We start from the raw sequence: 27,918 nt of genomic DNA, 5'->3' as shown, positions 1-27,918 counted from the left end.
TACCGATTAGTGAGTATAGTTAAGAAGGTCATCGATATGTATGAATCCGTCGCTTTTTTGTATGCATTCGAATTTGGTCGGGTAACCAGCCGTTATTTACAATTTGATATTTTTGTGTATATCTTTTTTTAAGCGATACATTTCAAGCTGAATATTATATTTTATATTTGTTTAATAAACGCTCTAATTATAAGGTTGACATCCGCTCATCTTGGTGTAGCTGATTCCTTGTATTTTGACGTCAAAGTTATAGCACCGTCGTATTTACTTTTAGTGATATTATTCAATGACCCATGAATGTGCGTTTTTGAAACTTTTTATGGTTATAATACGTATTAAGAAGGATCGAATACAGTTTTCAGTGAGCTTGTATGTTGTGTTATTCAGGCGCTACACGATTTTTTCGGATTTTGAAGAAAGCTCGATTACTTGATATTTATAAATATGTTCATAAACATGTTTCTTTCACATATACGCACAAATCAAGAGCTACTCGTGTGTGTTTATTCTATAGGCGCACATATAATGGTTTTAGAGATAGAGCATTCTGCAAAACGTTACCCTGGCAGGAAATGCAGTATCTCGAAAACCTGAAGACGCACAAATCACACTTTCAGCTCACACAATAGAACAAATATAAGCTATCTGCTCGTACACAGTTTTTCTCTTTCCGATCATTCGTTTAGAATTTTCCTGCTAGAACAACGTTACTCCAGCAGGAATCGTTTTTTTCCGTTTTGTACCAAAACGACAGCACGCACAAATCTCTAATTTGGCGCACATTTACACCACGTTGGGAACTAATTATACGTTCTACTTATATCACTCTAGGAGCTACTTTCCAGCTGGAGTAACGTACACCGTTTCATCCACTCGGCCGCGCCCCAGCAATGTTTGGTCCCGGTCGCGCGGGGTGCGGGGAGTGTGGTCCGAGCAAGCCGTAAGGCATTACTGTAGTGTGCGTGTGCACTCATGGAGCATTCAGCGTGTACCGATAACACTCAAACATTAGCGGAAGAATGGTGGGGCGCGTCTTCGTGGATGAAACGATCTATACCTCTTCTACTGAATAATATAAATAATAAATGAATAGACTTATATGTAAATTATATGTATTATATGCATTTTGTTGTACACTAGTATAGATAGATGATAGTTAAATTTTAAGCTTGTTATAAATTATGTTGTAAATAAACGCAAAGACGAATATTTAATTGTTTTATTGATTTAAAAAATTGTTTCTAAGTAATTTAGTAAATAACTTTATTATGCTTAAATATACCTTCAAATAAAACCACAAAAACACTTCAATAAATGGCTAAGAATTACTAAAATACACAATTTTTTATAATGGCAAAGCCATTTATCAAGGCTTATGAAAAGAAGAACCATAATACAGTATAAAACAGCAACAAAATCTTACTAATATTATAAACGCGAAAGTTTGTTACTCTTTCACGCAAAAACTACTGAACGGATTTTGATGAAACTACAATATTATAATTTAAACATCTGTAACAAACTGAATTTCACGCGTGAAGCTCTTCAAAAGCTAGTTTGAAATAAATCAAAAATAAAAGACTAATGCCCGTTTTCACCCTCAATCCCTAATTTTAAGTGACCCCTTTGAAAACAAAATTCCTGTTATGTGTTACCATAGGGGTCACTTAAAAATTAGGGATTGATGGTGAAAATGGGCATTAAGTACTTATAACCAGACTTATTCCAAATAGCTTGTCTAGTTTAGTAATATTACTATTTGAAGAGGGCAGCGAGGTTCTGGAATGGAGGCCACGTACCGGAAAACGCAGTGTAATCCTAAGGTGGACCGACGACCTCATAAAGATAGCAGGAAGGCGCTGGACGCAGGCCGCTACCAACCGGCCAATATGGAAATCATTGGGGGAGGCCTATGTTCAGCAGTGGACGTCCTGTGGCCGAAATGATCATTATTTGAAGAGAACTTAGGCCCAGAACAGACGGTGAAACGCAACTGCAACGAAACTGCAACTGTTTTTGAGTTAATTGCATCTAAGTTTCTGCCATAGCGTCCGTTGAGAGACCACACATGACGCGACCAGTTTGAAACTTTCAGTTTCAGTTTCATTCATCAGAATCAACAGAAAGTTGCATCAGAACGATCAGAAAGTTGCAGTTTCGTTGCATTTGCGTTTCACCGTCTGTTCTGAGCCTTTGTGTGTTGTTTCGATAGGTTTGTCTGTAAGTACTATTGGGAATCATTTTCTAGCCATAGCACTACTGTCTTCCAGCGAGACCACATTCCTATCCAGCTCCACGGAGTTAACTTTATTCACTCGCTTCTTCTTGTCTTCTTTATGGTGTTTCTTATGGCTTCTGCCTTTGCCTTTCTTCTTCTTATGCGAGTGTTTTTTCTTCTTCTTCTCCAGTTCTTCTGAGACGTCTGATAGGATGTGGGTGGACTTGCGACGGTTATCGACAGGGGCCATGTAGGTGGCTTGGGGCTCCTGGAACAATTTTTATAAATAAATATTATTATTATTCAATAACAAAGGGAAAATAATCTATCCTTAGTTGAGAAAAGTAATAAGTGAAAACTGTCAGCAAAATTTTCCTGAATCCGGCTCGAAGGACCAAAAAATAAATTTTATAACCTTGCATATTTTTTACATTGCGCCTCTAGTCCCAAACTAAGCTAAGCTTGTACTATGGGTACTAGACAACGGATATAAACATATCTAAATATTTTTTTGTAAATACATATTATACAGGGTGGAAACGATAAGTGATGGCTTAGCAGGCAGGCTTGGTAGGATTCCTGTATCCGGCGTTACTCAATAATTTATTGCATTCCTAATGCTACTGCTACAAAAGATGGTATGGTAAGGTTAGATACAATTAATAGAATTCGCTACCACTGCTGTCTTTCCTGAACACTATAATCCAGCCTTTTCGAGGCGAGAGTGAATAGGCACTTACAGGGCAGGTATGTACCATCCTGGACTGCATCTGACTCAACACTAGGTGCGATTGCGGTCAAATACCTGCCTTAATTTTGCCTGAATTTTTACTAATATCTATAATATTATTGGGTCTGCAGTTAAATGAACACATTCTACTCACAATGGCGCTATGGTTGCAGTGCTTATGGCTTATGTATGTGTCGTCGTGGCCCTCCAAAGCCTCCGGAGCGATGCGCTCGCCACTCGTCGAGTTGGCGTCCGCGTCCCTCAGCTGAGGGCAAAAACATCGGTCAGGAAGCTTTGGGAGGAATAGACTAAGAGCTGGTGAACGCCAGACCTACGTCATTTTATAAAAGCTGAAAGTTTGTCAGCGTATGCTCCCAATATAGGTTAGAATGTTGGTGAATCATGAAGTTTGGGTCATCGTGGCTTTGGCAGTTAAAAATGTTGTCTGGCAAGGAGTTGGAATTGAAAACTGGCTGATATGGAAACAACTTCTTCATACGATGACAAACTTTCAGCTTTTATAAAATGACGTAGGTCTGGCGTTCACTAGCTCTTAGTCTAGTAGTGCTTTAAGTACAAACTTCGAGGCGTCAAGTTCTTATTTTTTAAAGGCTCGAGGTGGATTTGCTGGACTTAGTGACCTCGGTATGCTCGTACAGTCAGCGTCAAATAGTCTGTGATACCCAGTGGCAAATACCAATCTTTGTTACAATTGGAATAAGGTTGTGTTATCAATTTTTTGCCACTTTGTGTGTCACGAACTATTTGACGCTGACTGTATGTTCAGCAGTGGACGTCCTGTGCAGGGGCGTAGCTACTATGGTAAGGGGAAAGGCGGGGCAAGGCCCCCAATCTTAGGGGGCCCCCGAATCCTTACCAGAAAATCTCAATTGAACTGAACTTTTAAAATTTTCTCCCATCCTCAAAATAAATAGAGAGAAATTCGAAAGTGATACCTAGGGAATTCCCCTAAATTCTTTATGTGGGTTGGCAGTGTTGTAAATTTGACGATAGCGATATGTGCGTTTTATTATTCATCGATGTGCGTTTTATTGTGAAGAGAAGAGTTAAAACAATTAATGCTGTATCAGGAGTAAGTACCTAAGCTTAATGTCAATTTTGGTAAAACCCAACTAGTTTAGATTGCAGTGGGGCCCTTTTTTTTATTTGCCCCAGGGCCCTTGATTACTTAGCTACGCCACTGGTCCTGTCCTGTGGCTGAAATGATGATGTAATGACGCAGATTTAAGCACAGACCTTGGGAGGGTTAGCTCTCCTCAGCACGCTGTTGCTAGCGTCGCTGAAGTAGCCGTTCATGTTGTTGTCTTCCACGAAGAGAGGCTGTTCCGTCGTGCTGTCTGTCGCTGCGTGGAGGTACTTGCTGCCTCTATTCCTTACTGAGAACCTGGGAAATTAATAAAAAAACTCATTTCTTTTTGCATACAGGCAGGGACAAACTTGACCTTCATTGTATAGTATGTAGTATGATCAAGTTGTAGATCCTGGCTACACAGGAGTTGCAGTGGTGGGAATGAGAGGTGGGAATAGTCGCGAGGCTTTTAAAAAGCACTTTTACACGTCCCAGTATTAACCCTACCACTGCTTCGGGACAATAAATGGGCCAGTGCTCAGAAGAAGCAGCGCAAGAAACTCAGTCACTATTTAAAACTAGTAACGCGATAGCTGAGTCGTTTTTCTCCTCGATTCAAGTTACCCTAATCTCATCGATGATCCTGAAGGTTAAAAGAATCTTTGCCCAGTATTTGCATGCGCCTTCACAGGTCCGGTTTCTGCACGAATACAATTGAAGTGTCATAGAAAAGTGTACCGTTTTTAAAATCCGGGATAAAATATACTAGGAAAGGTTGCGAAACATGCCTAGATACGGGCAGAATCGGTCCGTGGGGTTCCCACTTTCTTCGCTTTTGTCCAGCAGTTTGGTTGAACTTGAAACATAGTTACTAAATATTTTTGTAGTAAATAGCAGTCCCTATTTAAATTCCATAAGATGCAGCAGTGTTAATCTTTAGGCCCGGTTACCACCATGGCACTTCTCCGCTCCACTCCGCTTTGGTGGAAACCGAGCTTTCATTTCAAACCGTTTCGGGGGTCCAATTACAGTTTAACTTTCCCCAGGGACAAACTTGATCATCACTGGTTGGTTATTGGCGGTCAAGCTGTAGATCTTGGCTACACAGGAGTTGCAGCGGTGGGAACGAGAGATGTACGGCTAGCACGAAAAACTTTCGAGTTCGAATCGTTTGCGTATTCGAATCGCCATCAAAAGGTTTAGTACGAAAACTACAACTTCGCCCTTGTGAAAGTGCTGTAAAGTGAACTTAGTATGAAAAATGGTCGCACGAAACTTATTTTGAGAATCAAAATTGACACGTTATCGTTTAATTCGAAGGTTGAGTATCGAGTTTCGAAGACGAAAGTTGTTCATGCTTGAGGTGATAGTCTCGTAAGCTTTCATCATGATTAAAGTGTACCTTTTGTAATGGTCTCCATCAGGGTTGGGTCTCTTAGTCCGGTCCTTGCCGTGTTCCTTCTCCCCTTTATGGTGTTTCCTCGGTGGAGGGGTTCCTTCCACATCTGACAGTGACCTGCTGAAACACGGTCGATGTAACTTCGTTGGTAGTAGGTACGGATAATCACACTAATATTATAAAGGCGAAAGTTTGTGTGTGTGTATGTTTGTTACTTCTTCACGTCTAAACGGCTGGAGCTATTTTAATATTTGGTATGGAGTTAGCTGACACTCTGAACTAACACATAGGCTACGTTTTACCGCGGGTAACACCGCGGGGCACTTAATTAGAGAGTTGAACTCGTGATCAATTGGCTGTCAAGATGAGTTGATAAAATCTTATCGATGATTTTAGACGACAAATGTCGTGCAAAATCGATTAGTTTGTCGTAGCGCGCATCCTAAACCAGTAGGTAGGTAGCTACTGGTTTCGACGCAAATTGAGTAGTTCGAACACGGGATATTTCCACTTTGAACAATTACTGTTTTTTCCTCAGTTTGTTAAAAAAAACTCTTTAAAATTGCCCTATCTTCTTCTGGTTAATTTCGTTGCGTGTCCAATGACAGTTTAACTTTCCCCCGGGACAAACTTGGCCTGGATTGCTTGGGTTTTGGCGGTCAAGCTGTAGGTCCTGGCTACACAGGATTAGCAGCGATGGGAACGAGATTCAGAAAGAAGAGGTTCCCGCAAACGGGTTGTTTGTGTGAATGTCATATTAAAACACGTATTAAGGTCGTAGCACACTTATCAACCCAGAAAGGGATCGTAACCGTATCCACTCGAGGCGCTCAGTTTTATTTGTATGAAACTCCATACCGCAACGCACACGTATCCGCACCGTAACATAAACGCCTCGCCTCGCGGTTGACAGCACGCAAAAGGCGATGACAGCTCGCGAAATACGATACGGCGTTGATCCATTTCCGAGTTGATAAGTCTGCTATGACCTAGTGGAGCGGTTCCTCTGGACCGCATTACTCTAAAACGCTCCCTAGAAGTTCATACAGATTGCCCGTGCGGAGCGGGTCCGCACCGGACGGTCCGCGTGACACTAAAACCAGCCTTAGCCTATCCTACAAAAACTGTGCCTGCAAAAACGTTTTCTAAGAGCCCTTAGTTCTTACCTTTTCTCAGCACTGCTAAACTCAGGAGTGGGAGTCTTCGCCTGATGTACCTTCTCGCTCATCCTTTGCACCACGTTTTCGATGTCTCTCATCCTGGTGCCGATGGCGTCTACCAACGCTTGGAGGTTGGTAGGTTTCTCTTCCTTGAAGACTGGTTGTTTTTCTTCTAGAGGAGGGAACTCGGGCTGGTGGCTACCGTCCTGAAGACATTTTAAAGTCAAAGTTTGCTTTGAATAGTAAGTAGGTCCTTACAAATGATCAAATATTTTAATTAAAAAAAAAAGACTAAGTAATGATAAAAAAGTTTTGCTCAAGGAGCCTTCACATGTCTCATAATCTTTTTGTACCAGCGCTTCGAGACCAACATTTGGCAAGTGCTGAGAAGAAGCGCCGAAACAAACTCAGTCACCACTGTCTGCCGGTTGAAATATAAATAGAAAAACCGGCCAAGTGCGAGTCGGACTCGCACACCGAGGGTTCCGCCGTACAAACGTAGCGGTTTACAATTTATGACGTATTAACTACTTACTAGATATCGTAGTAGTCTTTAAGTTTTGATTCCGTTGCGAGTAGTGGCGAATTTCAAAATATGCGGTATGATTATAGGTAGGTACCTACCTCAGCGTTTTGAATTTTTGCGTTGATTTAGAATTTTTCACAGTTTAGAGGCAATTAGATTTAAGAAGTGTTTGATATAAATTTCAACTTTAATATCTCTACGCGTTCATGTGAAAAAGGGTAGGTAGTAAGATTATAATTATTAAAAAAATATTTTATGTCATGTAAGCAAAAATAATATTTTATGTAGCTAAGTTCAAATTTATCATTTTCGCAATTTTTCCTTTATCTGTACTATAATAACGTTGCTTCGTGCCGAATTTCAAGATTCTGAGTTCACGGGAAGTACCTTGTAGGTTTTGATTCCCTAGCGTGTGACGGAAATTCGTCTAAGGTGTCGGTATAACTGCTGTATCTTTTGATCGCGTTAACTTAGAAGTTTGATTTTTTCACTGCTTAAAGGGACAATAGGCCTAGGTATTTGGTATAAATTTCATATTTGATACCTTTATTCGTTCGTGAGAAATAAGGTAGTAAGTTTCATTTTATTAAAATATTTTTATTATATTATATAACTAAAAAAATGTGATTTTCGCAATTTTTCCTATATTTGCATTATATGACAATGCTTCATGCCAAATTTCAAGATTCTGAGTTTACGGGAAGTATCCTGTAGGTTTTGATTCCTTTGAGTGTCGAAAATTTGTAGAAAATATCGACATAATCGGCTGTATCTTTTGATTGGCTTGGCTTAGAAGTTTGATATTTTCACAGCTTAAAGGGACAATAGACCTGAGTATTTCATGTGAATTTCAGCTTGATACGTCAACGCGTTCTTGAGATAAAGGGTCTTGACAGACAGACAGACGGACAACAAAGTGATCCTATAAGGGTTCCGTTTTTTCCTTTTGAGGTACGGAACCCTAAAAAACGGTAGAAGGTACTAATAATAACTGAGACTATGTAAACCCTGGTCACAAAATAGGATTTTGTGCCCTGGTCTTCCTAATATAAATAAATAAATCTACCGAAGAGGCCTGTCCAGACGACGTCTTCCGGCCTGTGGTCGCCACTTGAGAACTTTTCTGCCCCAAGCTGCTTGGGCGGTCATCATGTCTACGAGCTATGAAATTTAATTTGCATTCTTATGTTTTGATTTTAATACATTTGTCGAAAAAATGGCATATTCCCAAGGGCGTCACAGTAAAAAGTTTGGGAAGCCCTGCTTTATCCTATTTCAAGAGTAAGAAAGCCATAAATTGATGTCATACCCTGACTGTGGTGTCGACATCTGGAATAGGCTCGTGTTCGTTCCACTGGCCATTCGGGATCTCCGTCCAGGCCACTTGGTGGTGCTGAGACTGTAATTAATAAACATACATTTCTAAATATTATAACTCAAAGGTGACTGACTGACTGACTGACTGACATAGTGATCTATCAACGCACAGCCCAAACCACTGGACGGATCGGGCTGAAATTTGGCATGCAGGTAGATGTTACGACGTAAGAAAGGATTTTACGAAACTCCACCCCTAAGGGGGTAAAACGGGATCCACGCGTACGAAGTCGCGGGCGGCCGCTAGTTTGTTTTATAAAGATTTATCCAGAACTTCGTACCGCCTATGTTCATCAGAAATAATATAGGATTCTAACGGTGAAAGAATTATTCAAATCGGGCCAGTAGTTTCGGAGCAATAGCAGTATTGAAATACAAAAGTTAAACATAATATCGCCTTCCTCAATGTTAGTAAATTAATTAGTTTTTGTTTTTATTACCTTGTATGGTTTTTGTGTGACTCCATAAGCGTTTACGTAGAATTTCTCTTCCGAAATAGGGTCAGCTGGCTGAAACGTATAAAGTAATTTACTTAATTAACTAAAACAGTTATACCTAGTAAGTACCTATTATAAAAACATGCCTTCTAACTCTTCATTCCTCGTATTCCTTATAAGAAAATTAGAATTATTTGTTATGTCATTCATTACCTACATAATTATTCTATAATGCGAACTTAATGCCATAAAGCATTCTCTGCCAGTTATCTTTTAAGCTAAGCAGAAAGAAATGTATTATTTAGGTGAACTAGGTTAGTTATTACCTTCTCAGTCGGCATAGATTCTTCGTTATCTACTTCGTTGTGGTGCTCAGACATTTCTTCTTCATAAAATGGACCGGTGGGCGGCTGCTTCCTTACTCTTTTGTGCCTTTAGTTGGTAAAAAGAATAATCAATTGAAAATTTTGAAACAAAACATAACCCTTATGGCGTAGTCGGGTAAAAATATTATGAAGATGTATTTTTTATAATATTATCATCCATGTAACTCGTTCCCAAGGCAATCCAGTAATGCAGAAGAATCCCGTAAATCTGGACGTTCGTGCAAACTGGAAACACCAATTATAAATTCGAACGGAACGGTTTTTTACGTGACACTGTAAACGGGATGTTCTTGTGAACGTTAATATTAAAACACTTATGCCTGTGTTCACCAACAATCTTTAATTTTTAAGTGACCCCTATGTAAACAAAATTCCTGTTATGTGTGACCATAGGGGTCACTCAAAAATCGACTACAAAAAGCAGTTCCTGCAAAAAACAGAATGTCTCCGTGGGAAAAAATCCATTCAGCTAAATGCTTTGTTTACTATAAAAAAAAGAATAATTTAGAATTTATTTTACGAGCGCGTTTTTTGCCCCATTAACTTTCGTATCAGTCCGAGATCTTAAGGGTGAAGTCGTAAGCAAGTTACAATAAAAAACTTTAACTAGGGGAAAGTAGTACGAGATGATCCCCTTAAGCGGGAATCGCTGTAAAATACATATTTTTCAAGGTAAACCAAAAATAAAGACGATTACTACTAGTATATTTATCTATCCAACTTTCCTTATACTCAAAACCAGAAATTAATTGAGGTTTCATTAAAATATTTCATTTTTTGCAAAACCTTACAAAGTGATCATCTTGTACACCCCTGTGGGTAAGATGATCCCCCAGGTAGGGGTAAGATGATCCCTATGATTCTGTTCTATGATCTATTCTTTTCTGGTTATATTCCTTTCGGAGTACCTAATTATGCGAACAAATCGTTAAAAAGTTAGAAAAGAAAAACATTTACGAATTAAATAACGAAAATAACTGATTCTTTCTTAGTACCTGCTAAAAAGCGTTTAAATAATTGAAACGCTTTTTGGCTGGAGCTGTGTTGAATTATCACAAATAAATTCACCTGCTTCATCACCCTCTACCCCAGCACATGCTTTATGGCCCCATTTTCCACATGCATAACATTTTATCCATCCTTCACCCTTGGTATCGCTTGAAAACTTTTCTGTTCAGTACAGCCACTCAGTATCATCTCCTTCAGACTCAGGTGAGTTATATGAAGTTCTCTTTCTTTTATTTCACTTCCCTTTACCTACTCCATTTACTTTTTGGTTTTAATTCCCAGGGATCATCTTGTACATATAGGAAGGGATCATCTTGACCCAAGTCCCACTTTTTGTTAAATATTTGCTAAAATAATCTACAAGTACGCGGCTACGTTTTTATGGCCAAAATATTAAAATTAAACATAATAGAAAGCCTAACGACAACAGTAATTACATTTAACATTGTTTGAATAAAAGTAACATAAGCTCAAAGTCATGCCTATTTTAGATCAGAAGTACACAATTTTTCTTTTTTCTCGTCAAATTCGATGTATCGCTCACGCCACCATTACAATTTGACTGAGGCGGGGATGTGTCCAGAGCTATGTTTTACCAGTGAAAGAAACTAAATGACGTTAGTGGTTTCAGCACAATCGCGAAAGATCATCTTACCCCAGGGGATCAACTCGTACTACTTTCCCCTACCCTCTTTATGGCACATGTTAAAAAAACATTGGTTTCCTCCATCTTATGACAAGTGAATATGGTTCAAATTATGTTAGCAATGCTACCCTATAAAGGGTGAAATGGCCAACCCTTTTCACAAAATAAAAATAAAATCTTTAAAACCCTTACCTACGCAACTTGTTCCTTCAAATCGGTACATTAATGTCTTCGAAAGTATAAAAAATAATAGATCCAGAAAATATTATTGTTTTACAGACTCACGAACTACATACTAGATAGGACTGAACGAAGGTATTCCTCACATAAGGTGCGCAGTAGCTTTTATCGCGGCATTTTTATCGATTTTACGCGATAAGCCCATACATCGATAATATTTTATCACTGCGCTGCTAAAGGCGCGACCGCACGGGTGTCTTAGGCTGGTTTTAGAGTCACGCTGACGCACGCTGACCGTCAGCGCTGACAGCCGAAATGTATGAAGCGCCGGCGCCGAGCGATCAGCGTCACTCAGAAACGTTCCCTTTATTGATCTGTCGGTGGTCTGCGCCTAGGCAAAAGTAGCATGTCTACTGTGACCCTAATTTATTATTTTGAGCCCTATCTAGCAGTTTTATTTTAAGTCTATATTGCTTTAACCTTGTATTCTCGTTCTTTTTGTGTTCTTTCACGTCGTTGTTGGTCGACAGCGCGATCTGTGAACGCAGAAATTGTACGTTGCTTATTCTATTTGTTGTAGAGGAAACGAACGATAAACATAATAGTTAATAAGGAAAGACAAGCGCAAACCCTATGGTAAATTATTACAAAGTGTCAAAATGTTGGCAGAGTAACTATTGAAAGATGGCAGAATTGCAGAGTGACTATTGAAAAATTACAGAATTGCAGAGTGACTGTTGCATTAATAAGTGACTATTGCAAGATTGCAGACTTCAGTTAGTATTGAAAGATGGCAAAATTGCAGAGTGACTGTTACAAAAATGCAGAGTGACTATAAAAAGACCTAAACAAATAAACAATCAAATGTTAATCCTCTTTATAATATTAATGTAGAAACTCAGTTTTGACAAAGAATATCGCTAGCAAGGCTGATTTTGTTTCATACTTTGTGATCGATGGCGTGCCCAAAATATTGTACCGCGTGCCATAGGTTCACCTTCATCATCCCAGCTCTATGCTATTGTAAGATTGCGAAAAACAAGACAGTTGAAAACTTGCACAGCTTCGCTAACAGATTGTAAAATCATAGGGTGACGTGAGATTTAAAAATATTCGTAATAATACAAAATGTTCTCACAACGATGTCGGGCGTGGGCACCGCTCGTGGCGCCACCTCGTTGCAATCCGGCGACTCCGTGGTACTCTTCTTGTTGGCTCGGAGCACCTTCTCCCTGTCCTCAGTGTCCGATGCTAGTTCGTAGATCGGACCTTCGTTGGGAGATCTAAAAAAACATCCCTGTAATTTCACCATCAATCCCTAATTTTTAAGTGACCCCTATGAAAACAAAATTCCTGTTATGTGATGTGTTACCATAGGGGTCACTTAAAAATTAGGGACTGATGGCGAAAAGGAGCATAATAGTCGTGGATCAGAGAAGAATAGGACCAGGCCCACTCTTCCCGCGATGTCAAAGCGTTTAAGGGAGAAATATACAAACCCATTAGCCTCTGTAAATTAGTTAGGGACTTCATCTTGACCTGAATGACCTGTCAGTTGACTACTCACATTAGGTACAAGTACAATATACCATCTCAGTACCACATGCTCGACAAAATGGGCCTAACAACAGAAGACCGCTATCGAGCATGAGGATAATATGTGAAGTCTATGAAACACAAATCCGTTCTGCTCTATGGGTGTGAAACGTGGAAGGTCACCAAGGTTATCTCGCACCAGCTGCAGGTCTTCATCAACCGCTGCCTTCGCCGAATTCTCGGCATATACTGGCCCGAGAAAATCTCCAACGTCGAGCTATTGGAACGCTGCCACGAAATTCCGGTCGACCAGCAGATCAAGCGCCGCAGGTGGAACTGGATTGGCCACACTCTCCGAAGGGACCCCGATCACATCCCTAAGCAGGCTCTGGATTGGAATCCCCAAGGGAAACGCAAACGTGGTCGACCCAGGCAAACTTGGCGGCGCACTGTAGCGGACGAGGCGAAGAAGATCGGCAAGACCTGGAGCGAGATCAAGCGAGAAGCTCAAGACCGAACGAGATGGAGGACTGTTGTGGACGCCCTCTGCCCCATCTAGGGGACATAGGACCATAAGTCAAGTAAGTCATGAAACACGAACATTGCGAAAGCGACGCGTTAGCAATAACAAGGATGGGTCTTCAGGAATCGGTATATCCGGCACCAGAAGACTATAGGTCCCACTCACCCTGGTACTTAATTCTCCTACTAGATAGGATTTTTGCGGATGATATGGAATAATGAAAAAGGACGCATTAAAAGATCATTTTGTAACGATGTGCACTACGCTTTGGTATACTTAAGATAATATGATATCTGCCCCCTTAGACAAAACGCACTTTTTGATCGAATCGAAAATCGAATCCGTCAAAACTCCATACAAAAAGGGGCTTTTCGACCACTTTTCGACTGGTTTGCGATTATAATTTGCACTTTGTCTAGACCCACTGTAGTAGTCCTTTCAGAATCATGTCTGGCCCCACAGACTCAAAAAAGCATGAACTGAAAGAGTTTTTAATAAGAGGCTAAGAAGATCAGTTTATACTCACTTGGGCAAGAAGGTGCTGTCCCCTGGAGGTGGTTTCTTCATCTTGTACATGTGGCTCCAAGGAGCGGCAGGGAGGGTCTCCCAGGGCTGCCCCAGCACCCTGGTCCAAACCTCACCCCTCACTACCACCAGGCATCTAGAAGAATACTTAGGTAAATTGTTTTGCAACGCTCGTTCTGCCCATTTCAACTGCAACTCCTGTGTAGCCAGGATCTATATCTTGCCAGCTACCACAAACTAAAGAATGAACTGATTTCAGATCTGGTTTTAGGCAACTCCTGGTTAGCCAGAGTCTAAAGTCCGGTAGCCGAGCACGTAGAATTTCGTCCAATGACCCCAAGCTACCCATCCTTATCGCTCGCGCGTATTGCTGTTGCGCCCAATTTTACGTGCTCGGCGACCGGACTTTACCGCTTGATAATACATAAACTTGGTCTGCCGCGTCGCGTCGCGTCGCCATCGCTCGGCCGTTGCCAGTTTTGTGCCCGCAGACTGAGTGAGTTTCAGCACTCATCAACGTCGATAAATGGGAAAACTAAAGGCTTAAAAATTATTTTCAGATGGCTGGTATGACAATAAAATACACAAACATTATATTATTCTGTCCTTACCTAAGTCTGGTGCAGCAGAAGGGAAACTGCATGTTGGTGTCTTCGACCACTTCTTCACACTCAATCGCCGACTCCGGCGCTTCTACGCGCTTGCATCTAAAATGAAAAATACATTTGAAACTCAACTCCAATATCAGTTGTGGTGGTAGATTGTGATCAAATACCTGCCTTGTTAAGCATAAAAAAAATCAGTCATGGTAGCGTGACTAGTCTCTTCAGTAGCAAACACCAATGACAATCAAATCAAAAGACATTTGAGGCGCCAATACTTAGTCCAACGTTGAAGGTGCGGACTGCCCGACTCGAGATCCAAGATACGTTGGTCCAAAACTCGCCTCCCGCTGGACTATTATGGTGAACCCACTTGCTTGTGACACAAGTATATTAATCTACATAAGTATTTGCTTATCACAAAGGGTAAACTAGACTTATTTTCACCATCAATCCCTTATTTTTACGTGACCCTTATGGTAACACATTTAACAGGAGTTTTGTTTTCAAAGGGGTCACTTCAATATTAGGGATTGATGGTGAAAACGGGCATTATTTCAGTATTTTTTGCATAAAAAATATTCAGATAACGTCCTAAAAAGCTTCCTTCTCTGCTCGTTTCTGGACCAAGGCCTCAGTTTCTCATAGACTTGAAGAATACTAGGGTGCATAATTAGTTCTCCCACTTGGTGTTGCTCTAATTCACGAAGGTTAACGGGACTTGTTATAGTTATTTGTGTAATATTATTTAGGTAAGGTGCTGCCTTCTCTGGTCTGGTGGACTCTGGACCAAAGTCAAAGTCAAAATTTCTTTATTTGTTTAGACTAATAATAAATAGTTCTTACAAATCGTCATATGCTCTTAAGGAGCCTCTACATGTCTCATAATCTTTTTACCCTACCAGCGCTTCGAGACCAACATTTGGCAAGTGCTGAGAAGAAGCGCCGCAACAAACTCAGTCACCACTGTCTGCCGGCTAATATAAATAAATAGAAATAGTAGTATTAGGTACATTCGATTCAGGAGCAGTTCACTGAATTTACCATGCATTCTTGTATGGTGTATCATAAGAATGGGTATACAAGATTGCGTGGTATATTAAACAAGGTAGTGACGTGCTAATATCTAGACTTACATATTAAGGTACCAGTAGAAATGACTCGCTTACATAAATTTGAATAACTTGGATTGACCAGTCCCCGAAAGCAGCGCCTGTTCACAGACATGACGAGTGAACCAGCCATCGCCCGAGGCTTTTACAGCCTGTCATAGACTTGAAGATTAAGGTGTTGAATACAGGCCTCCCACTCGGTGTTGCTCCAATTTGGAGAAGATCGCGGTAAGCGCCTGGATGCAGGCAGTTTAAGATCAGTCTTTGTGGAATGAAACAGGCCCTTGTCCAGAATTGGATGTCTTGGGAAACTGTCCAGCAGTGGACGTCTTTTTGTTTTTTGAAGTGGCAATGGGCAGGGCACATAGTAGGTACGAAGAACAGCTGACGGCCGATGGGGCAGCAAGGTTCTGGAATGGAGGCCGCGTACCGGAAAACACAGCGTGGGATATCCACCCACAAGGTGGATCGACGACCTCATAAAGGTAGCAGGAAGGCACTGGATGCAGGCCGCCACCAACCGGCCATTGTGGAAATCATTGGGGGAGGCCTATGTTCAGCAGTGGACGTCCTATGGCTGAAATGATGATGATGTTGACTTACCCCACAGTGTAAATAGCCAGGTTTCTCCCCCCAGGCTGGCAGCGATGACGTGTGCAGGAATACGCGTCGGCCCACTCCGTGTAGGCTGCGTGTTTCTGCATCGTGCGAGGGTCGGTGCAGTCTGAGGGACATTCGAAGAATACGTCATTATTCGGCATGTGACGATGCACAGCATCTGGTGAGAGATGCGTCTACTTCCGGTGTAGTTTTTTACCATTTTATACCTTAAATGACGTCATTTCCGCAATTATTTAATAGGAATTGATAGTGTCCGACCGAATGTTCGGTTTCGGTTTCGTTTTCGGTTGAGTTTCGGTAAAAACACGAGTTTCGGTTTAGTTTCGTTTTCGGCGGCAAACTTGCCGAAACTACGACCGAAACCGAATGTGCATTCGGGAGTTTCCGCGCTGTTATCGGTCATGTTCGGCGCGTTGAATTAGTGAATGCATCCGATCAGAGCCAATGTCGTGATTCGCTCGCTTGTTTGTTTGCTGTTAGTTTTGTTTTGTTGTGGTGGCGAGTTTTCGAGTGATTTATTTTGAATTTGGTAAGTTTTATCTCGTTTTATGTCGTTATAACATAAGAGCGGGTGTAAACATCAAAAAAAATATTTAATATGACTGATAAAAGTATAATCAAGTTTAATCTAACCTACAATTTTTTTTTTGGTTCGCAAATGCTATACGTAAACAAACAATTTAGTTGAGTAGTTAGTAATGACTATAGTGCATTTCATGGTGATAATATTATGGATTCAGAGTTTCAAAGTTCATTTTAGTATTTATCACCAAGGTATCCAAGTGGCAAGTACAGTAGATACTAACTTACGTACTACCTATTTTGTTTTGAGAAATTATTATAGTTCCAAAATACTGAACTGTCCTATGCATGACATTGACAGTGGGGCGCCACCGTCAATACCGGATTGCTGGTTCCGATTTTTGCCATGTTGGAAACCATATAGTTGAACGATGTTAGCGCCGCCCTGTCATTGAGTTTGGTGGGACAGTTCAGCGTGGGTCATCTATAAGGTAAAAGACTTGACCATGGGACGGGTTATTATACTGAATATTGCGAGTAATTAAAAAAAATCTAGACTATAAATCCTTCTTTTTCTTTTTTAAACATAATTTGATATCTTTTAGAGTAAAAAGGCACTTTATAAGTTCAATTTTAATGCAATTTAAAGAGAAAACTAAAGACTGACTGATTATAATTACGTTTTCTTTATTTTTCCCTTAAAATATGAGCCTTGTAAGGAAGTTTCGGTTTCGGTTTCGGTTTCGACCGAAATAGACACCGTTGCCGAAATTCGTTTTCGGTTTCGGTTTCGGTCGTAAAACTTGTTTCGGTCGGACACTAGGAATTGATTTGACTTACTTCCGTTTGCCGCCATTTTAGTCACCTGGGGGCGAGCTTGCTCGGAGTTCTTCATAGCGTCTTTAACTTCCAAACTAGCAACATCGTAAGCAGAAACTCTGCTCAGATTTTTACTGAAATAATTTATTTCTCAACGTTCTTATACTAAGTTTAAAATTAAAAAGTGCAATTGACCGCGCGTGTGTGACCGCGAACGACATGTACGTGATGGTGGTTGGCGCCAAAGAGGACGAGTGTCTTCCGGACGACGAGCAGGTGGACCCAGAGCGTCGGATACCGGAGAAACTCGGACCCCGGCGAGATTCAAAACGGATGAAACGAGGTACGTGGGATTCTGATAGCTTTAACACTCTTTTCGATCAAATGAGCATTCTCGCGAATCTCTATATTGTATAAATAGATTGAATAACGTACCCACAACCATCTTATACAATTTTAACGGTAGCCCCAATCGCAAACATTACCAATCAAAATACGTTGTTAGCATCACCACAATCGAACGATAACTCTTTCTGGTACGAGTTTCTTAATAAATACCCATTTAAACAGGCTCATTGTGCTCATAAGATAAAGCACCCACAAATGCTTTACCACATCAACAAAGCACTTTAAACTACAACTATTAGTAGACTGGGTGGCCACCCCCAACACTGAGCCAGCTTACAGCTTGAATTATTAAATTCTAATGTTTTTTGCAAATCAAGAAGCTTAATAAGTATGACAAAATGTGCTAAGTGCATCGAACATGTATACTTCTATTTTGCAACAACATATAAATCGTAATGTGACATGCAATAAACGTTTTTGAATTTGAATTTGAACATGTCACGAGCGTATCCTGGCTAAAATTCCTAATAAGCATTGTGCGAGGAGCACCCTCCCAGTGCTGGATTTTTGTTGGGCAAAATCACCCTGTGCTCGTACTGGTGATACCTATCTAAAAAATAATCCGACCTTGGTTCTCTAGCCGGTCACTTCAAGCAAAATCAAAACATAATAATATCTTTATTTGCTTAGACTGATTAAATTAGTTCTTACAAATCGTCAAATACTAATAAAACAAAAAGCCAAGGATTCCAAATCAGTCCCTTCAGGTCCCCTTGACGACCAATAAGTCAAATGACCATCCACTCAGCAAATTCTATGGAAGCTGCCTTTGAGCGTACCTATCTTGGGCATTGGCAGGCGTCATCATCAGACTGCGGAGGTCAACCTGTTACCTGACAATGGTTCCAAGGATGCGTCTGCCATTCACCTCCAAGCCGGTGCTTGCCCCTGCACCTGCAACGCCGTGCTTTATTCAGCGTCTTAACACTCTTGACTGTCTAGCGCTGACCAAATAAGAATAGCAAAGTCAAGTGACTTTCCACTCAGCAAATTCTACGGAGGCTGCCTTTGAGCGTATCTTAGGCAGTGGCAGGCGTCATCAGACTGCGGAGGTCAACCTGTTACCTGACAATGGTTCCAGGGATGCGTCTGCCATTCACCTCCAAGCCGGTGCTTGTCCCTTCAACGCCGTGCTTTATTCAGCGTTCTAACACTCTTGACTGTCTAACGCTGACCAAATAAACCGAAATCCTGTTAAAACAGGTGCTGAAATTACCAGATAAGGCACCGCTCAGCATGAGCCTGCTCCTCACAATTTCCCTTCGCAAGAAGGACAGACCAAACAACCTATTCTATTAAACGTCCTAATCAGTAGATACAATTATGTAAGTATTGATCCGATCTGAAGTAGTTGAATGCTAAATTCTAAATCTGGATGCAGATACCGATCACAGAGACACCGCCGGCCTCTCCGCATGTCTTGTCAAGGTACCCTAAAATTATCAATCTCTCGTTCTCTACTGCATACCGAAAAACATTGATACAATCACAAACTACTTACTAAACCTCATCACCTTTGACAAACCAGACGAGACAGCAACTACTAGAACGGAAGGTTAGTGTGTAACATTTTATCTTCTGGAACACTTTAAACCTTGTCAATTACGTGAAATCAGGTTCAACAAGTCGTCATCTCTAAGGGTTTTGTCGGTAAATACGAAATCTATACGACTCAACAAGTGCCTATAATGGTAAGCTTGTTCTCCAGTGAGGGCTCATCACAACTCGACCCCACACAACCGATCCAATACACAAGACTCCAGCTCAGCATCTCTTAACAACCATCTGGATGTCTACAAAATATCAGAAATCATAATCAGCGATGTGGGATTTCTCATTCTTTCATTTCATGTGCGTTCACTAATTTTGCTATCGGACAATCAAAGCATAGCCTATACTCGAAACTAAGGGAGGAAGGGGCACATTCAGAGCCTCTATTGGAACTGTCTCTCTAACTTTTCAACTTGAAAAACATCACCTCCTTTCGGTTCAGTCGGGTAAAAATAGCTCTGACAGCGCAAAATATTATCTCCCAGGTCGATTCAATCAAATTTATCTGACGATCTAGGTCGATTTACGGGGAAAACAACCTACTTAGTGGCATCTCCTGGGTTCAAATCCAAAGGTATATATTCCAAAAGTTCGGGAAACTGGATATCCAGTGACCCCACAGAGATTCACCAGCAGCCTTTGCAACGACTTCAACCAGGGTGGCTATGGTGGTAAACTAGGCTAAATCTTTGCTGTCCCGTTTCTTACCACAACAAAAGGTACCTGCTTAGCACCTCGAAGTGACCTTTCTGGCTTTTCTTAGCAGGGCTCGAGGCCGACCCTCAAAATACAGAATCTCCACCATGTTCTTACCACATGGTGACCTCCACGTCAGGATCAGGTAACATGTAATTTTTTAGTATGTTGAGTTGGGGGTAATAAGGTATCGTTCCTAAAACATACCTGGCAAAAATTCACTTTAAAAACTTTTAAAATAACCTGGCCTTGGTGGTTAAACTAATGGCCTAAGGAAAACAGTCGTAGCTATATACTTACCTCTTGAAGCTCGACAGCAAGATTTATTTGCTAGACTAAATCGTTTATCTACTCTTCTACTACCTTTATGCCCTGTGGGTCTAGACAAAATTCACTTTAAAATCGCAAACCAGTCGAATGATGGTCGATTAGCCTTCTTTTTTTTCTATATGAAGTTACAACGTATCCAATTTTCGATTCGATCAAAAAGTGCTACTTGTCTAGGGGGGCTGGTATTACTAATCTAAAACTATATTAAAGATAACTTAATTTTCTTACTAAGCATAAAAGCTTAACCAATTTCACTTCCTGATAAAGGCCTTAAACCCAACAGTAGGTATCTAAAATGTGTCCTTTACGAGGCTTCTCGTAGACTAGCTTATGTATATTTTTCTCCTACCATCTACATCAGCTGCTGACATGACAAAACATAGTCTCACCTGAATCATTTCAAGATTAAGTTAATAAACCTTGACCTACGAGTAAGTTTGGCACCGTTACGGCATCATTAGGGTTTCTGCTCGAGCTTTCTCGAACTCGAGAAAACTCGAGAAATTTGGCTTCATTCGAGACGAGAAAAAAATCACCGGAGCTCGAGAATTCTCGAGTTTCGATTTTGAAGCTTTGATATTCTTGAAAGCCTATTTTCTTAGACAAAAGTAAGTTTTTAATTATTTAATAGGCAAACGTTGCTTTTAGACTGGCCTAGTCTTTCCTTTTTTAACTGATTTGATTTGAAAGTAATGATCTAAATCGAAACTAAGTTATAATGTTCACCAACGAGTATGCTATATTTATTATTATGAATGTTTAACTCTGACTGATTTAAAGACGAAGATGCTTGGTGTTTCTTTGCGAGATCGAATCAGAAATGAGGAAATCCGTAAACGAACTAAAGTCGATGACATAGCCCGACGGATTAGCAAGCTGAAGTGGCAATGGGCAGGGCACATAGTGCGCAGAACTGACGGCCGATGGGGCAGCAAGGTTCTGGAACGGAGGCCGCGTACCGGAAGGCGCAGCGTAGGACGTCCACTTACAAGGCGGACCGACGACATCGTAAAGGTAGCAGGGAAGCACTAGACGCGGGCCGCTACTAATCGATCAACGTGGAAAGCATTAGGGGAGGCCTATGTTCAGCAGTGGACGTCCTATGGCTGACATGATGATGATGATGATGATTTAAAGACTGAAAAATCTGTCTGTTCGTTTAGGTACTCGTGCCTCTTCGTAAAGTTTATTCAAGTCGTTATCTTTAAGTTTAAAAAAATATTAAAAAGTTTTTTATGTTTATAAAAAAAAACTATTTATCGTAATTTTGCTATTCGGACTTGTGTTCTTTGGAAAACAAGTGATTCAATTGATTTTTATTGTTATTTATCCTTAAAGTACACGCGACTTTATGACTTTTGTTATGATTATTAGTTAATATTAATTATGAAAGAAGATTTTATTTTTTGTTTCTTTCTTTACCAAAATAAGTGGTACTAAATTCTAATATTGATTGTTGTGCAATAAAAGTAGGTATATTACATTAAAAAAACCTGTGTTTTTATTATATTTCAACCGATTTCAACAGTTTTCATTAAAAGACTCGAGACCCGAGAAAACTCGAGACTTTGGCCTCGAGAATTCTCGAAACTCGAGAAAAAAAATAAGTCGAGAAATCAGAAACCCTAGGCATCATACAAACAACTGGGAAAAATGACAGCAAATCCCAAAAAACAACATATTATTATGTATGCCCTTGCTACGGTTGCGTAAGTTACTGGAATCAGGCGAGCAGAGGCGAACAGCGGAATATAATAACACATTATTTATTTATTTATTTTTTTTCAACACCAAGTAATACTAGGAATCTACATGGATAAAAACAGTATAAAGGTTGTTGGATTTAAAACCTCTCCTGGTATTGTTGACTTCGTTGTGGCATCTTTAATTTGGGTTGATATTTAGCCATAGATGAAATTATTTGACGAGATATTGGCGTAGGCAGAACAATAATAGCAATATTATAAGGCAGACACTTTTATTAACTGATCTACGACCGATACACCAAATAACATATTATTTAATTAATAACTTTCAATCAACAGATCTAATGCACGTTGGATACTCTTCAATCACATCGTACGCCTGTATTATAAACTTATGTTGATGACTCGCATGAATCTTACTGCCATGCGGGCAAATTATATCAATACACACTCAATCTGCATTTTAATGAGGAAAGAATTTCTGAATTCAGTTCAGTAGCTTTCCAGTTTATTCATTTTAAACATACAAAAGTACAAACCCTCCTACTTTATGATATTAGTGCTGCTTTCACTGGGCATTTAGAACAAAACATATTAATACCCTGAAATTAATCATGTTCTAATCTAGTTCTGTTACAGAAACTCGAAAACTTTCATCACATAGCGCCATTGGTAAGTAGTCACCAGGAGCTAATAAACAAGTCTCTCACCAGATGCTGTGCATCGTCACATGCCGAATAATAGTACAAGTTTTACAAAACAATAAAACTTGTATTATTGAGCAGAGACGATGCACAGCATCCCAAGAAGGCCTCCTGGTGAGCTCTCTATGAAGAACTCCGAGCAAGCTCGCCCCCAGGTGACTAAAATGGCGGCAAACGGAAGTAAGTCAAATCAATTCCTATTAAATAATTGCGGAAATGACGTCATTTAAGGTATAAAATGGTAAAAAACTACACCGGAAGTAGACGCATCTCTCACCAGATGCTGTGCATCGTCTCTGCTCAATAATACAAGTTTTATTGTTTTGTAAAACTTGTACTATTAAGAGTGACATTACCTTAATTCCAAGAATTTGCAGTGTAGTCGTGCCATCCACGAAGACTTGCCCCACCATTCTTCCGCTAATGTTTGAATGTTATCGGTACACGCTAAATTATCCAGTGCACACGCACTCTACAATAATGCCGCTCGGATTGCTCGGATCAAAATCCCCTCACCCCGCGCGACCGATACCAAACATTGGTGGGGCGCGTCTTCGTGGATGGTACGATCTATAGTGGCGTCACCATTATTAGGTCATTTAGATTCCTTGGCCTTTACAATCCTCACGTGCTCAGATGGATACTATACACTACACAGAAGGGTAGGTATATTCGACATTAACCTTTAAAGTCCCAGACGGCATACATTAATGCCATAACAATTGATTATCTATTGTGTCTAGATTCGCGGGCCATGAAGGATTAATCGTCACTGTAATTATAGGTTTAGCGCTTAACTCACTCAGTGCCTGAGCCTCGGGAGCGGCGCGGGAGGGGTGCCCCGTGACATTGACATATTATGACGTGACAGAGCATATAAATCTGGTGGTCTAGACAAAACGCACTTTTTGATCGAATCGAAAATCGAATCCGTCAAAACTCCATACAAAAAAGGGGCTTTTCGACCACTTTTCGACTGGTTTGCGATTATAATTTGCACTTTGTCTAGACCCACTGAAGTAGATCTGAAGTCTCGCTGCCGTTTGACGTTACAAAAACTGACTAAGTTTTTAAGCGAACGAGGTGGGAATAGTCCCGTATAGTTAATCCCTACTAATAATATAAATGCGAAAGTAACTCTGTCTGTGTGGCTTTCACGCCTAAACCACAGCACAGATTTTGATGAAATTTTGGCATAGAGATAGTTTGAGTCCCGGGAAAGGACATAATGATAGTTTTTATCTCGGCTTTTGAAACAGGGACGCGCGCGATAGTTTTTCTGTGACGGACAAAATCGAAACCGCGGGCGGAAAGCTAGTAATAATGTACATAATAAACACAACTCAAACTCACACTGGTCTTTGTAACTTTCCGTAGCTGGCCCAGCCATAGCCGCAGCTAGCATAGCAACTAACACAACTATCATTTTGTAGATCTTGAGCCTAACTCAATACATTATACTTCAAACTGGCAGACTCAGTAACTAGGAGCGAAATGAAAGCGTTTTCAAAGAATAGCTGCTTATGATTTCGTACAGTTAGCGAGAAAAGTTTTTTGGGAGATTTTTGCAGAAGTGTGAAGTAAAAAAAAACAGGTAAGTTCATGTTTTTAACTGTGCGTGTTAAAAAGGTTCCGTATTAGTATTTACTTCAATAATGCTGCTGGGGCAGAAAAGTTCTCCATTGGTGCTGGCGACCACGGGCCGAAAGACGTAGCGTGGGCAGGCTTCCCACTAGGTGGACCAACGATCTGGTGAAGGTTGCGGGAAGAACCTGGACGCAGGGCCGGTTGTTATGGAAATCCTTGGGGGAGGCCTTTGTCCAGCTGTGGACATACTTTGGCTGAAACGACGACTTCAATAATGGTTTCATAAATGTTAGGATTAGGAAAATTATAGCAATTACTACTTAGTCACACTCACATAGCACGCAGAACTGACTGGCCGATGGGGAAGCCAGGTTCACGTACTGGTAATTACTTAATTGATCGCGGGAGGTGCCTGGACGCGAGCGGCGCAGGACCGGTCTTTGTGGAAATCCTTGGGGGAGGCCTTTGTCCAGCAGTGGACGTCTTTCGGCTGAAACGAACGAACTGGTAATTAAGCGCAGCGTAGGACGTCCTCTTATAAGGTGGACAGATCGCAGGAAGAAAAAGGTCCCAGGAAGGCTCCGCAACGCTAGAAGGATGTAAGATGCTTCTAACCGACCAAACTGGGAATCATTAGGCCTAGCCCAGCAGTGGACGTCCTGTGGCTGAAATTATGATGATGATGATGAAGGAATCTCAAATTGAACGTAAGTCTGACTCGCATTGACACTGTTTCTTCCGCCACTTTCTTCTCAGCACCAGCCCATATTATGTTGTTCCGAAGTGGTGGTAGGGCAAGCTATACAGTGTGAGTCACGTTAAAGTGTACATATGAAAATAGATGAAACTAGACCTATTTTTATCGACAAAAAAGAGGTCAAATTTTTTTTGAGATTTTTTTTTTATTTTTTATAGAATTTTTTTTCTTCCAATTACTTATTGTAAAGAAAACGTAATAACTTTTAAACGAAGCGGTATATCCTGATAAAATAAATCAGTAATAATGCGTAATAACAGGCGATACTAAAAAAATACATAAAATACACAAAAAATGCCAACAAATAATAAAAAATGATACTTTTTGAAAAAAATCTGCTTTTAAATTCGTGTTTTTTTTGGTTATTTGATAAATTTCTCCAAAAAATGCCCCTATAACAGGTGGTTTTTATTACTTTGTATTATTCTCTATCGTATTATCTTTGTAGAACCAAAAATCGCATGTCTCTATCCCTATCACAACATTTGCTATGATCGTTTGAACAAAGGCCTGCCACAACATTATTCTCCGCTACAGGTAGAGACAATTTTAATTTTAACTTAAATGCTTATTTTACTTCGAAATCTTTTGTTTTTATTTGAAATCTAACTTGTCTTTATCAAAATTACAAATATAGAGCCATTTTCAGTTTCGTTGTTAACGAAGCGTTGAATGGCGCGCCCGGAGAGGCTTAGTTCAAACGATCATTGCAAACGTTGTGATAGGGATAGAGACATGCGATTTTTGGTTTTACGAAGGTAATACGATAGAAAATAATACAAAGTGATAAAAACCACCGGTTATAGGGGCATTTTTTGGAGAAATTTATCAAATAACCAAAAAAACACGAATTTAAAAGCAGATTTTTTTCAAAAAGTATCATTTTTTACTATTTGTTGGCCTTTTTTGTGTATTTTATGTATTTTTTTAGTATCGCCTGTTATTTAGCATTATTACTGTTTTTATTTTATCAGGATATACCGCTTAGTTTAAAAGTTATTACGTTTTCTATACAATAAGTAATTGGAAGAAAAAAAATTCTATAAAAAAATAAAAAAAATCTCAAAAAATTTTTGACCTCTTTTTTGTCGATAAAAATAGGTCTAGTTTCATCTATTTTCATATGTACACTTTAACGTGACTCACACTGTATTTGGGACGTGTATAATAAGTGCCCTGGAAAGCTACAACGCGAAGCTCTCAAAGATCGAGCCATGACAAAAAATCTAGCTTTTGAGGAAGTTGGTAACTATATTTAAATGAGAAAGTTTGTATGTATGTCTGGAGGTTGTACATGTTTGTTACTCTTTCACGCAAAAACTACTGAACGGATTTTGATGAAACTTTACAGTATTATTGTTTATAACGCAGAATAAGATATAGGCTATAATTTATGACGCTCTCTGACAAACTAAATTTCACATGGGTGAAGCCGCGGGCATGGACCTAGTGCCGTACAGCTTACGCTGAGCCGGATGCCCTTGTCACCTTATTTTTAATTGTTAAGCTGTGTTAAAGTTGTATTTTTTTTTGTTATGTTGACAATAAAGGTTTATTTATTTATTTATTTATTTAAAAGCTGTAGGTAATATACGTAACTCAAACAAAATCGGGTCGTTCAAACTCAATGTATCAGTGTGTATTTTTAGTTGACTTTAACAAAAAACAGTCCTCCCTCTGAGGTTACCACAAAAACTTTTCCCTCCGACTGTACAATAGGCCGCAGTAAAAATCTGATATTTACCAACATTCCTCCCATGTATCCGGCAAAGTATTACACTCTAATAACTAGCTTACCGCATTATGTTAAGGACATTAATTGAGAATCAAGGTCCGTAGTTAAAGAATGCCTTTTTGAAAAAAAGGATTTTTATGGATTCACGTGGTTCAAGACGTGTGGTTTTTGGGTTATTGTCAATTTACAAAGTAGAATCGTCATATTTTTATAACTATCATCATCTAGGGAAGCGCTGGACGCAGGCCATCAACATGGAAAGCATTGGGGGAGGCCTATGTTCAGCAGTGGACGTCCTATGGCTGAAATGATAGTTAATAGTGACTGAGTTTCTTGCGCTGCTTCTTCTCAGCACTCAGTACTGCTGACCCATTTATTGTCCCGAAACAGCGGTAGGGTTAATACTGGGACGTGTAAAATGTTTTTTTAAAGCCTATTTGCATAAAATATTTTAAATCTAAGTATTACACACGTTGAAGTCTCCTAGTCGCCTACTTTATTTTCAGTTTGGCCCTAAGGTTGACTGGAGGAAAATGCCGAAAGGCATTAAGTCCGCCTTATGTTCACTGCTCTATGTGCATACAAGTTTAAATAATAAAGTATTTTATAGATAGAAAGCAAATCAATACGTCTACAATTATAAGACTACTGTATAAAGTTCCATTATGTTTATTATTATGCGATCGTCCTTGGACATCCCGTCGTCCTTGTAAAAAACCTAACAAACAAGTCCCATAACCACTTTTACTATCCTTTGGGTCGACCTTTTCATTCTAAACATGTAGGATAGAAAGAGTAAGATTGAATAACTTGCGCTTTCGTTTAATCTGGGGGCACGGCAGTGCCCCCACCAAGTCGAGCAAAAAAGCGGCACGGCCGTAACATCCTTTTCTCGAAGCAATTCAGGCCATTTTCGACCGCCTGTAACTTCGTTGTGGATAAAACTAGAAGGCTGAATTTTCATTAGCTATGCAGGCATTGTAAAGACACGGTATATTTAAAATTTCATTCAATTTGAACCAGTAGT

General features: G+C 40.0%; 1 protein-coding gene across 1 annotated transcript; it reads right to left on the bottom strand.

Moving 5' to 3' along the window:
- Positions 1–1,411: 1,411 nt before the first annotated feature.
- Positions 1,412–14,384, bottom strand: LOC135084771 (uncharacterized). The gene is made up of 11 exons (XM_063979510.1): positions 14,353–14,384; positions 13,743–13,877; positions 12,296–12,440; positions 11,638–11,693; positions 9,264–9,369; positions 8,941–9,009; positions 8,433–8,522; positions 6,604–6,803; positions 5,441–5,554; positions 4,206–4,353; positions 1,412–2,486 (listed from the first exon to the last, which is right to left on the bottom strand). The coding sequence occupies exons 1-11, from the start codon at positions 14,382–14,384 to the stop codon at positions 2,238–2,240; spliced, it is 1,344 nt and encodes a 447-aa protein (XP_063835580.1). The 3' UTR covers positions 1,412–2,237.
- Between the last annotated feature and the right edge of the window lie 13,534 nt (positions 14,385–27,918).

Source organism: Ostrinia nubilalis, chromosome 27, assembly GCF_963855985.1.
Source record: "Ostrinia nubilalis chromosome 27, ilOstNubi1.1, whole genome shotgun sequence".
In the NCBI taxonomy this organism is placed as follows: Eukaryota; Metazoa; Arthropoda; class Insecta; order Lepidoptera; family Crambidae; genus Ostrinia; species Ostrinia nubilalis.
The sequence above is the reverse complement of the archived record's forward strand: the minus strand, read 5'-3'. Positions and strand labels throughout refer to the sequence as shown.